The 13274-nt window shown below is 41.1% G+C and overlaps 2 protein-coding genes and 1 long non-coding RNA gene across 4 annotated transcripts in view; 2 read left to right on the top strand and 1 right to left on the bottom strand.

The window, feature by feature from the left end:
* Window positions 1-2161, bottom strand: part of LOC116690172 (uncharacterized) — a 20087-nt gene extending 17926 nt beyond the window's left edge. Inside the window, exon 1 of the long non-coding RNA XR_004332186.1 lies at window positions 2149-2161. This is a non-coding gene — a long non-coding RNA (uncharacterized LOC116690172). The remainder of the gene's footprint in view (window positions 1-2148) is intronic.
* tspan36 (tetraspanin 36) overlaps window positions 1-5798 on the top strand; it is a 12863-nt gene extending 7065 nt beyond the window's left edge. The window contains exon 9 of the mRNA XM_032516953.1: window positions 5787-5798. The gene's annotated coding sequence lies outside the window, so the exon portion shown is untranslated. The remainder of the gene's footprint in view (window positions 1-5786) is intronic.
* mapk4 (mitogen-activated protein kinase 4) overlaps window positions 5788-13274 on the top strand; it is a 14596-nt gene continuing 7109 nt past the window's right edge. Inside the window, exons 1-3 of one of the 2 annotated variants that reach the window (XM_032516949.1) lie at window positions 5788-6032; window positions 7384-8736; window positions 9351-9526. In XM_032516949.1, coding sequence (XP_032372840.1) covers window positions 8370-8736; window positions 9351-9526 — 543 coding nt within the window. In that variant the 5' untranslated portion in view covers window positions 5788-6032; window positions 7384-8369. Of the gene's footprint in view, window positions 6033-7380; window positions 8737-9350; window positions 9527-13274 lie in introns of both variants that reach the window. The other variant, XM_032516948.1, reaches the window with a different exon arrangement.

Raw genomic sequence — 13274 nt, 5'->3', positions numbered from 1 at the left:
CGTATATGACCCCGCTGCCCTGTTTCAGTCTGTGTCCCTCTCATATCTTTCAACTGCGTATCTTATTCAGTGCATATCCTCGCTGCTCCGGACTGTGTTGACATTTAGACAGGCCGGTCCTTTTTGGAGAGAACTGTTGGCGCACACACGGCTAGATAACCTTGTCAGCTCCCTCCTGTCTCTCTTTCTGTCTCACGTCTGTTTATCTCTATCTGTCTCTCAGCTCACCTTTTCCCTCTTGTCATTCATCTTTTGTTACCGGTTTCTTTTTCTTTTCTTTTTTTTTTTACATTCAAGGTGAATTTGCATCTCTATCTCCTACCAAGACCACCCGTCGTTCTTCCCTTACTCTGTAGTATCTCACATGTTAACACTTGATATCAGGTGGTGCAGAGAGAAACACTGTGCTCTTTCTCAGTAATGCTGTGTTCTGTAAATAATACAAATCCAAGATTATAAGGTAGTAAACCAAGCTTGTAAGAGAAAGCTCATGCACCTTGTTAACCCCTTCTGGCTTTCTGATAATAATATTCTAAAATAATGTAATGGTTTATACTTAATAAATGATAAACTAGGATATAATGTTTACATGGTATTTTGATATATTCTGATATCATATTATATGATATAATAAGGTTTGAGCCAGATTTTCTTCCCTGTGTTCAGACTTCCCTGTCTGTCACCTTAGAGCTAAAAACAAAGTAAAAGGTGTTGAATTCACTGGGGTGAGAGCTGCTCGTGAGTCTAATTTGCCAGTGTAGCATTTGCTATTCCCACATGAGTCATTTTTGCACAACTACAGATGTGTCCTCATCTGTCTCACTTTCCACTTTGGGCCATCACATCTCTGGAAAAAAATTCATCACACAGACATAGACAAGACAGATGTTGTCACATGGACTTTTCAGCCTGACCTCTAATTTATTTATTTCCTTTCCTACTTACACATGGATCTGTTTGAGGGAAGTAATCTGAGGAGGACACACACAAACACACACACACACACACACACACACACAATACTGCTGTGAAGGTTCTGTACATCAACAAAGTGCAGGAAATGTCTCTGTGTCTGTGTAGAGATCAGAGGACTTATGTCCAGTCATTTTCTTCATCACTTGGATAACATTTCTAATACTAAATGTATTTCCTGGAGTTGTTCTGTTCCATATCTGTTAGATTTGACATCAAACAAGTATCAAAGAACCCCGCTTACCACCAGCTGTATCGCATGGTAGGCAATATGACTTTTTTATGAAACAATAATACAAACAGGGAACTAGTACGATGTCTGTGTGTGTGTGTGTGTGTGTGTGTGTGTGTGTCTGTCTGTCTGTGTCTCTGTGTGTGTATGTAGCTGTGTGTGTCTGTCTGTCTCTCTGTGTGTGTGTATGGGAATATGTGTGTGTGTGTGTGTGTGTGTGTGTGTGTCTGTATATAAAACCCATTCTGATGATGCCATCTATTATACACGTGTGTGTGTGTGTGTGTGTGTGTGTTACCCACCACCTACACTGCGATGTCTCAATTTGTCAAATGCTATCAGTGTTATTAGAGAGTGCAGAAATACAGAAGAGGAAGAGAAATATAGCACAGAGAACAACGAATCACATGAGCAGCAGCAATGGCGTTATCCCTATCATCTATCATTTTCTTCAATTATCCTGACTGCTGATCCCTCATCTTTTCTTTCTGTACTATTTTTCCTTTTCTCTTCTTTGTGGTTCTTTTCAGTGATTCTTATGAGCAGTGTTATTTCAAAGATGCCAGTGATTTTGTCTAGCTTTTGGCTAACCTCCAGTGGCTAATGACTTTCCCTCTGCCTTCAGCTACTATTGAATTTGAAGTACTTATACAATAACCTGTGTTACTCCTGCCCTTGGAAATAGTTTCAGGGAATATAAATCACAGATGTCCCAAATTACAAAAAAATGCTTTCACAAACTTTCACATACAGCTGGTACATTAGAGCAGTTTTTTCCTGCCATCTCTCAATTTTTATGTAAATAAGTTGATGAAATATGTGATTTTAAGAAAACAGCAATTTTGAAAGGGAAAGAAAATTATTATTGCATAATAGTATCCATTGCGTAATGGTCCCTGTAGTCTTCCATTGCCACAACACTGTGGAGTAAGGTCTGGCTACACCACAGATACATTCTAGAATCTATATGGGGGAAAAAAACGCTCTGGTTCAATGCATTTCTTTAAACCAATCACAATCAACAACTGTGGCCCTGCAAAATGGTCTCCTGAAGGAACTCGATTTGTTGGAACATTTGCACCCCGCAAAAGAAAACGCCACATACAAAATTAAATAAAAATAACTTTTCACACAGTACAGAAACATCTATCTACAGCTATTTACATTAGCCAGATACATGGTTACCAGTGGCTTACCAGTGTATCGTTGTGTGTATTTTGTCCACAGCAAATCTCCACCAATCGGTTACTGTTAGAGATTAAATGCCGTACACATATTATTTGTAAATCTCTACAACCATTCCCCGAAAGAACCAAGCTGACCTACCTTGTTGCACAGTCCAAATGTTATTCAAAACATGCCTTATTTTCAGCATGTAGCTTGATAGCTTGAAGTTTGTTGTTGTTTCCCGAAGCAAACAGAGTTTGAGAACGGCAACACACAGAGAGCAGAAGGTAAGGGAAGTGGCTCACGCTGCAGACACAGCATGCGCCGGACGTCAGGCGATTATCCTGGAAATGTACTTCCGTTGATTCAGACTAGCGTTCCTGTTACAGAATAAAAACATCTAAAAAAACGCAACAAAAGTCTTTGACAATTTCCTTTTCATTGCATTCCACCCGGCAGAAGGAGCCAATACACACCTGGAAGATGTAAAGTATCTTTGAATCCCAGCAGCTTCACTTTAGTTACATCATAACGTTGTACAGGACTTCCACAGTTGTACTTTGGGAAGGGAGACATAGCTGTGTCACTTTAATTTCTACAACAGCACCAACTCTCTGGTTACAACCTCCCAAAAAGGGACCACTGACCCTTCATCTGAAGACAAATAACATACGGGAGAGGAAAGGCTGCTTTTATTCTTTTATGGCTTCACCCCAAACGCCTACCAGCATTCTTTTAAAATCTTGTTTTAAGATTTTTATAAGGATGTTTTATATTTACTCATGCTCTCTCCACCTTTCCGAGGGCCTACTACCTACGCAGTGCATCAGTTTGACACAGTATTATGGGGTTGTCAGAAGTGGTTTCTGGAAAAGTAAGAAATCATAAACTGAATTGCAAATATACTCTTTTCTGGAATATGACAAACCATTGATATATCAAATTGTAGTAGAGTAGTCATTTTGCATTGTTGTCTTTAGTTCTCTTGTAATGACCATTGACAAAAGTAAAATGGTGTGGAGTGGAGTTTTGTTGAACAACAACTGGGCTTGTTGCCTGTAAAGTGTGATTTTTCACCATGAAGTAATACACTAAAATTAATCTTAGATTATTATTACTGTTTTGTAGTAACGAGAAATTAAGATGATTAGGGGAAATGCAGTGGAATGAAAGTGGGGCTGTACAATTAATCAAATTTTAATCACGATCACGATTTTGACTTCCCACGATCAAATTTGCGTGATTGAGCGATGTCATTTTATAGAAAGCTCTGTTTTTTTTTGCAAAGCCAATCTACCGCTCCGTAAACCACTGTCTGATCATGTGCCAGTCAGCGTTGTTCCCTGCACCACTCAGCTTAGTTTCTAGATGGAGACAGTCACAGAGGACAGAGTAACGGGAGGAAAATTCAACAGATAGTCGGTCACAAGGTTTACTAGTTTACTAGTCAACGCAACATTTTGTCCCATCTGTGTTGTTTTTCAGACAACGGCAGTGACTAATGCTGGTTAGTGTCCATTAGCTCACAGGGCTCTTGGGTGCTAGTTAGTGTCTGTTAGCTCACAGGGCTCTAGAGTGCTAGTTAGCGTCTATTAGCTCACAGGGCTTTAGAGTGCTAGTTAGTGTCTATTAGCTCACAGGGCTCTAGAGTGCTAGTTAGTGTCTATTAGCTCACAGGGCTCTAGGGTGCTAGTTTGTATCTGATAGCTCACAGGGCTTTAGGGTGCTACTTAGTATCTGTTAGCTCACAGGGCTCTAGGGTGTTAATTAGTATCTGTTAGCTCACAGGGCTCAAGAGTGCTAGTTAGTATCTATTAGCTCACAGGGCTCCAGGGTGCTAGTTAGCGTCTATTAGCTCACAGGGCTCTAGGGTGCTAGTTAGTGTCTGTTAGCTCTCTGGGCTCTAGGGTGCTAGTTAGTCTCTGTTAGCTCACAGGGCTCTAGGGTGCGAGAAATATTTTTCCTCTAGCAAGCGCCCTTGCACCTAATGTCCTCGAATCCGCTGCAATCTTGTTTATATGGATATGGTTTAATTTTTCGTTACATGACCCATTTGTTCTGTAAAGCTGTGCCTGTGTTTGGATCTCTCCTCTTACTCTCTCTCCTCTTACTCTCTGTGCAGCCCCCCTCACACGCTCCAGACTTCTGACATTTGTCCACAGTTTCAATTGTTATTAACACAGCTGTATATTGAGGCAAACCTGTATATGTACCAGTGTTTCCGCTGGTAACTCTGCTATCGCGGCCCCCATGGCAACAAACACATAAGAAATTATTAAATGCAGCTAACTTCAGTTGGTAGAGTAATAGAGTGTGAGACGGAGCCTGCTGGACCTGGGCGAGAGATGTGACCCATGGCCAGAATATCATAGTTCATAAAAATGCAGCGCAGTAACAATACAGACATTTCATACACGCAACGTGTGTAACTCTGCTGACCCGCCGTTCGACCCGTGCTGGACCCATCAGCCGTCACTCTGTGAGTACGTCCATCGCACTCCCCCTCTCTCTCCCTAGCTCTTTTAATCAGTTATTGTTGAAAACAAGTGAAGGAGCTTTTTCAGAAAAAAACATTAAAAAAAATATATATATATATATATATATCCTACCCTATTTATTTCAGATAGCTGTATGTCAATACAACATACAACTTCAACTTAAGAAGACTGTAGCACCAGTAAAATTTGTTTTGGTTAAAATCAATAATTAATTGTGATGATTAATCGTGATCTCAGTATTGATTAAAATACTCCTGATTATCATTTTGGCCTTAATCGTGCAGCCCTAAATCAAAGTATACATTTTATTTAGGAAATGTAGTGGAGTAAAAGCACTGTTAGACTTTGCTGTAATTTCTACAGTTACTTACCACAAATGGCCCAGTAAAATACCATAATTTTCTTTTCCGGTTAATTACTGTAATAAACATTGCATTATGGGTATTGACATTTCATTTACAGTGCTTTACTGTATATTTTGAATTTGCGGTATATCGGATTTGTAGTCCTTCAAAGAAATAATAAACTGGGATACAATGTTTACATGGTATTATAATATAATATCATATATTGATATATTGATGATAATGAGGTTTGAAAATTGTTTTCTTCTATGTGTTCAGACTTCCCTGTCTAGTCTCCTTAAAGGTAAAATCAAAAAACAAAAGGGGTTGAATTCACTGGGGTATTCCCTTCCATATATATATATATATACAGAGAGAGAGAGAGAGAGAGAGAGAGAGAGAAAGAGAGAAAGAGATATTCATCAAGACGGATATACTGTGTAGCCTATGGAGAGAGAGAGGGGGGGGTACTTAATCATCCATGGTGCAGAGTGTGAGTGTGTGAAGCCCCTCAGGTCTGGTAGATGGATCTGAATCGGGGTGATTCCTCCTCTCCTTCCTTCCTCACATCAGTCCTCTGACAGAGAGCGGCCAGTCGCCCACATTAAGCGGCTCTGGAGCAGCCTCTGGCTTATCTCATCTCGGCGGATCGTCCCGTGCCGGCTCTTTCCCCTCTGTCATCTGAATCTCACACACACTCACACACACGATAGATGCGGTCGCGTTTTACTTTCTTTGCTTCCAAAGGACCCGTATCTCTCACATCGTTCCCCCGGATCTTTGTTTCTGGACGCCGGGCTGCGGCTGCGTAATGCCCCGGTGAGTACCGATGGTTGCTTTCTTTCTTTCTTTCTTTCTTCCTCCTCTGGTTGTTGCACACCGAACAGATACTGACATGGATAAGATAACGTCTTAAAGTCTGTTGAGGAGGGAAAAGAAGCACGGGCATGTTTGTCGTTGGTATACTTTTTCTCTTTTTCCTTTTTATTTTTTTGGAAATGAGGCTTTATGTTGTATTAGATGCACTTCAACCTGACTGTTTTTGTTCTCTCTGAGGGGCGTTACTGGAGTGTATGCAGACACACAAAGGCAGCCGCATGAAGCCAGTGTGCAGAGAGGATGCAGCGTTCCCCATCTAAACTAAAACTGCCCTAACGCCTGTTGGAAAGTAAATAGAGTCAAAGAGAGAAATAAAACAAAGTCAGTGTACAACAGGATGTACGATTCTCTGTTCCCATCGGCTGTCGCCTGGGCTATATAATGTTGACTCAGTGTATAGTTTCAATTTTTTCCTTAATCAGAATAAAAGGCATATGTATTACAATAATTGCAAATGAATACATTATACTGCACTGCATTAACCCACTGCAAATTGATCATCTTTATAACATGTATTCTGGTTGCGTAACCTGAAGAAATATCGAGAATAAACGCAGAGAGAGAACACCCGTGCCATCTCCAGTGGTTATGCATAATATATAAAGTTAGCCCAGAGCTGCACCTCCCACCCAGCAACACTGTCAACGCTCCCTCTCTCAGTGGCTCTGTTCTCCCCTTACACTGGTTCAGCCTCTGACAGTCAGCCTGACTGAGGCCAACATGAACATTGAGTGTGTTTGTAAGGATTTTGTTGTTAAAGAGCAGTAACTGTGTGCACATCCCCCATTTATATAAAGAAAGTGTGGGAGAGAGCTTATACTCAAGCCATGCCCTCAGGTCATTGACAGAGATTTAATTGATTGATTATTTCAATTCTTACAGCCCAGGGATCAGGAAAGTCATTGATTTTTTTTTTTTTTTTAAACCGTTATTTGACCTTTCAAGAGGTGGAAATAGAACTAAAATGTCAGGAAGATTGATTCACTGTTAATGTGACAAAATAAAGTTAAAAACAATGCTGCCGTGGTAATTCCTTCCATCCTTTCAAATTATCCCACTGCTCGAAAATGTCAACGGCATCATATAGCAGATATTCAAGCGTCATTTTAAATTGACGTGATTATCCTTTCTAAGAACATTACGTTGCTGGTGTAGATTAGGTTACGCTGCCATTCAGTGTTATGTAATGGTAACTCTCCTGCAACACACACCCTGTTAACACACTGGCTCTGTTGCTGTTTAACTTTCATCTTTGGCTTCTCTTCTTCTTCCCTTTTTTCCTAACCAGCAGCAGCAGCGGATGAGTTCAGCAACTCAAGTACCCGTCCACAGTGACCCCGGCCTGATGTTGAGAGCCCAACATTCTTGAGAAAGCAACAAGAAGCAGATCACTGAGGGATCAAACGCATGCACACATTGAGAGTACCACGGTTTGGGGTTCTGACCGCTGCCCAACTGTGGCTCTCACACTGAATGATCTTGTCTGACTGACTGACTCCGTTATCATGGAAGAAGAGGAGGAGCTGACAGAGTCTCATTGAATTCAGAGGAGTGCAGAGCTGACTGTCCGCCTGCTGCTGTCCCATGATGCATCTACACATCTAAGCGCAGGATCAGCCACACAGAGGACTGTTTCTATGGATACCCCTGCCCTGGGTAGTATTAATAAGACTCACTGATATCCTGACTATCTGCGCGTGAAAAAATACAGTGAAAGATAGGAAGTTCATCCCTACAGCAGACTACAAATAACATCTTTGGAGCAGAGAAAGACATCGTTGTCATGTGTCAAGAGGAAAATCTTGAAGGGACATGGTGTTAATTTTAAAGATGTACTGTAGATGCTCTACACTCGTCCTAAACACCTCAGAGGTGGTTTTAAATGTGATACCTAGTGGATTCTCAGGTGGTTCAGTAAAAGGGTGATTTAATAAGAATCTGCCCACACAGGACCAGGAGAAAGGGTGAAGATGATGCACAAATACACTTTTGAGGCCTGAAGGAAATATCTTCTTTTCAAACTTTGCAATAGCCTGCTGAGTACAACTCAAAATTCTGGATAAAATAATCCTAGAACTAGAACTTTTGTGGGCCCCTGAAACTTCCAACTCACCAAACTACTTTGGGCACTGCATTTGGGTCTTGTCTACATTCACCAGCAAGATGTAACATCATGTGCATAAGACAATAACAAAGCACTTTAATAGATATTGTGGGGTTCCTCAAGCTTGAGGTACCTGGAATCATCTGTCCCTAACACTTCCAGACTGAGCCATTATGGCTAGACAGGACACCCCCCTCTTCCTCCACGGTTTTGAACTAGGTGGTCACTATGTTGACCTTCGACCTCTGGGCACGGGTGTTACAGGCCTGGTCCTCTCAGCTGTGGACGAGCGTAGCAGACAGCGTGTGGCCATCAAAAAGCTGGTGATGCGTGATGCCTTGGCAATGAAGCACGCTTTGCGGGAGGTCAGAATCACCCGGCGGCTGCACCATGAAAATGTGGTGAGAGTTAATGAGGTTTTGGCTCCATATGGACTGCCACTGCCCAGAGATCCGACCCAACTGAGCGCGCTGTACATCGTCCAGGAGTGCATGGAGACGGATCTGGCTCGGCTGCTGGAACAAGGACCCCTTCCCACCGGTATGAAAGACTAAATATTATTTTATTTACATTTGGACAGTTTTAGTCCCTTTTTCATGACATGGTGGTTTTTGGTTAAAAACACCAGTGTTTCGTTGCTGCACTGCTGGCTTTGTTTACACTGTGATTAAGTGGATTTAGTGGCAGTCCTTTCAAGACTCTTTTACTGAGACAGTTCTTTATCCACAATTCACACAGTTGAAAATCCCATTACAATTTTAACCAAAATGTGTTGAGGCCTTCATTCAGCTTGTTTGTTCCCTCTACATAAACATGCTCAATATGTGTTGGAGTGATGCAAATCGTCGTTTTATCGTAATGTGCCACACTTGAAGCTGAAGTTTGCCTGTATATTTAAAAGTCACACGTTAGAAGATCTGAATTTTACCCCAAATCTCTACCTTCATTGAGTCTTTCCTTTCATTACTTGCTGTTAATGTTGTGTTTTTCTTTATGTCACTTGTGACAGGTTTAAATATGGATTAACCTATCTATACTAGCTTTACTCATTAAACATAACTAAGTTTAGAAATAGGCATTGTTATGGTAATTATATGAGTGAGAATAGAAGTGGTGTGGTGGATCCTGGTGTCTGACTTTTTTCCCTTGAACAGGTCACGCTACTCTGCTTTTCTACCAGCTCCTGAGGGGACTGAAGTTCATCCACTCAGCGAACGTCTTGCACAGAGACCTGAAGCCTGCCAACATATTCATCAACACGGACCAACTGCTGCTCAAGATTGGAGACTTCGGGCTTGCCAGGATAGTTGACCCTCATTATTCTCATAAGGTAAGAGTGAAATACAGGAAAGTAAACCCACCACACACAAACACATATAGGCCTACTGCAAGGATGTTTAGACTCACATGTACAGAAATGATCATGGTAGGATATGCTAGTAGTTGGATATCTTGAGGTGAATGAGTGAGAAGACCGATCACCAACACTTAGTGTAGAAACATTTACAGCCTTAGTGATTTTTTGGGGGGGCATGTAAATGTAGCAAATGTGCCAAATGTTCTGTTGACCAGAGGCCAGTAAATGCCTGCGAATTATTTTCTCTTTAGGCTTATGCTCTTTTAACAAGTTTTATATTCATTTTATAAATCCATAAACTTCAGAGGACAAGCCAGTATAAATATCCACATCATTTTGTCTGTGTTATTTTGTCTTGGTACTTTTTAATACTTGTTCTACAAACATAAATCATGCTATAAATATTCAAGCTAGCAAAGTTGAGAATGGGTTTTTTCACTCACCTCATTGCTCTGACGCAGTGTGGGCATATCTGCTGCTGAAGGATGAATTGGGTGATTATTGTAATAATAAACATTGGCATGCTACCCATGGGGATAATTATTTCCCAATTTATGGCAGCTATATGCACTACCTTTCAAACAATTTGAGAAATTAGAATGCCTAAATATCCCTGCATCATTTAGGAAAAACGTCATGTAGAGCCTACATCCTATTTTGTTTGTAAAGTAATTGTTTTCCAACTGTCTTCATCATTCTGAAACCAGAACACAACACATGTTGAGGATGATGTTTTTTCATTCATATTGATATTACTATTTTTAAGGTGCTTTACATAGGTAGGGCAGAAAGTGCTAATGTTGAAACCTATGTTTTTTTATACAATGCTGAAGTAGAGTTCACAGAATGCATGTCTAGCTGACAAATCTGCTAAATTTAAATCCGTCCCATAATGAATGCTCTGCTCTAACTGCAATACAATTGGAAAATTGGAAGGTGCAATTACAACACATTTATACTGCATGAGTAAAACTGCATGGTTTTCCCCTCAAACTGCATGAGATTATCATGAAGTGAAGTGCACAAACCCTGGTCCTTGTGTAGCAATGAATACAATATAGGATGGTATGTTGTTGGAAAAGAACCCTTCTATAGAAAATCACTCACGTTTTGTCTGCCTCGCAATGGAAACACAGAATAATTGATAAGTCCGTCTGGTGTCCTCTCACTGCGGTGTCTTAGGTGACATCTTATGCATCATAAGTCTGATTTAGATTTGATTTAAACACAGTCAAAATCTCAAACTTGAAACTGAAAAGTATATGAGGTGTAACTGTTACACCTAAAGATTCTACGTAATGAGATTGCAGTACAGCCACGTTGTCTTTTTTTCCAACTGGCGTCTCCGATTACATATCCCCATGTCTGATGTTGCCGACCCGTCGTTCCCATAGGCCTCCACTCCAGCCAAAACACTGCCATTACTGTAAAGTCTTCTTTTCAAACCTGCTATCAAGTGTTGTGCTAATCAAACCCTGTGATTAGACTGTCCATTGTAGATAAAGGTTTCTGAGAGATTAATGTGACAATTTACTGCTCCATTGTGAGGCTTTATTATGCACGAAGATCCCACAGTAATACTGTAACACAAGCAGGGCAGGCTGTGTGTGTGTCTGTGTTTGTGCGTGATTGTGTGTGTGTGTGTGTGTGTGTGTGTGTGTGTGTGTGTGTGTGTGTGTGAGTGTGTGTGCGTGTGCCTGCACGTGCACGTGCATTTTTGTATGTTTTTAGGTCTGTGCATGTAAAAAGGCAGCTCTTGTGAAAGACGATCTTTGTCAGCTCGGAACACGGGACTGGGGATCAGCTGGGTGCAGACACAGGGGGTGCATTTGGATGGGGGGAGTAGGAGGGGAAGAAGGCACAGAACAGATGAGGCGCAAGGGTGAAAGGAGGAGAGATAAAAAGAACAAAGGCAGAGAAAGGAAGGAGGGTGAGCAAAAGTGCAAAGAGGAGAAACAAGGAAAGGAGGGACAAAAAAAGAGATCAAACTGGAGGAAAAAAGTGAGAGAGATTAAGGTAGTTTGAGTTGTGCAGGACAGCAGAAACAAGGGTTGCTTCTATCTCACTCTGTGTGTGTGTGTGTGTGTGTGTGTGTGTGTGTGTGTGTGTGTGTGCGCGCATGTGTGTGTTTAGATACAGTAGATAGATAGATAGATAGATAGATAGAAACATAGATAGAAACATAGATAGAAAGATAGATAGATAGAAAGATTTAGTTAATGTATTTAGTAATGTTGTAAGTGTTACACATCTGTCATATGCATATTTTTCATATATATGACTATATATTATGCCATGCATAATTCACATTAAGCCATTGTTGATTTATTGGAGATTTAAAAAGTAGTGTATCTCAGCTCATGAAGATAGTATTTGTTCCATGGTATTGCAGTATCAGCCTCTTTCTTTGCATATGTTAGCCTAAAAGCTTTGATAACAGGGATGCGTTAATAACCAATAAGACTGCTGGCTGCACATTACAGTCTAATTTTAAACATGGTTTAGAGAGAGAAGGGAAACAGAGCCCCAGAAAACATTATTTGTCATGTTGTGTGCTGTCAACACCATTAGGAACTTTGAGTGTGTATGTGTGATTGTCGCCTACTGAGGCAGCGCTGGATCTGCCCAGAAATTATTCATGACCTGGATGAAGGAGAAAAGAAGGAGAGGAAAGGTGAATAAGGAGAGCGTATTTGAAAAGAAGGGATGGAAGTGAGGAAGAAAGGAGTGGGTTTAGAGGGGTAAAAATGAGCAGAGTGGACCTGTAAGTGACATGAACAGAAGGAGGGATGAAACAGGTGAGAAAGGAGGTGAAGCAGGAAGATTGGTGAAAATTGGAAAGCTATGGGAGGCAGTCGCAGCTGCTGTGGTGACGTAGAGAAACACTGAGGTAAATTGAGATTAAGGGAACGGATGGAGAAGAAAGTGGGAGGTGATGACAGGGAAAAGTTTGAAAGGAAAGGAATGAAGAACGCAAATAAACAACATTTTATAATGCTAAAACACTGTGGTACAGGGGTTAAAAGCAGTGTAAATACAGTAGGCCTGAATATGTTTCTTTTTTCGTTCAAAGTAGTTTCCAAAGCTGTTTTATGATTATCATCAAATACTATTACATCCAGAAAATGTTGTACTTTTGACGCAAAACATGATCACTCTTCCTTGAAAGACACTGTTAAATGCTTACCAGGAAGCAGAAAGGAGAGCTCAAATGTAGAGACTCATCAGCAAAAAGACAAGGTGAGTGCATGTTGGTCAGACCATCACTGAGCACTCAGGATCAGTTTCTGCTTGGTCATCTCCTGGCACACAGGCAGCGATGAGGGAGGGCATGGAGGGGAAGGGGAGGCGGTAAGTAAGGTTTAGCGGGCAGAGGAAGAGGGGGCAGAGTGCATAAAAGGAGTACATAAGAGTTCACATGATGTTCAGGGAAAGAGGAAAGGAATGAGAGGAGAGGAAAGGCAGGATAGGAGGAGCAAAGAAAAGAAACAGCAAAGCTGAAGTAGAGCTGTTAAACTGAAGTTTTATTCACAGCTTCTTATTCACAGCTACTCAATTGTGCTGTTTAATTGCGCAACGTATTTCATTTCTTGTATTCTAGAAGTAAGAACATTTTGACACAAACATTTCTGGCAGGCTGAACTTCATGTAGGGACACATTGCTGGATGGGGACGCATAAGAGGGAGCATTGGCGTGGGGGGGGGGTGGGTGGTCCACAAG

This window comes from Etheostoma spectabile, chromosome 5 (assembly GCF_008692095.1).
Source record: "Etheostoma spectabile isolate EspeVRDwgs_2016 chromosome 5, UIUC_Espe_1.0, whole genome shotgun sequence".
NCBI classification, from domain to species: Eukaryota; Metazoa; Chordata; class Actinopteri; order Perciformes; family Percidae; genus Etheostoma; species Etheostoma spectabile.
The sequence above is the reverse complement of the archived record's forward strand: the minus strand, read 5'-3'. Positions and strand labels throughout refer to the sequence as shown.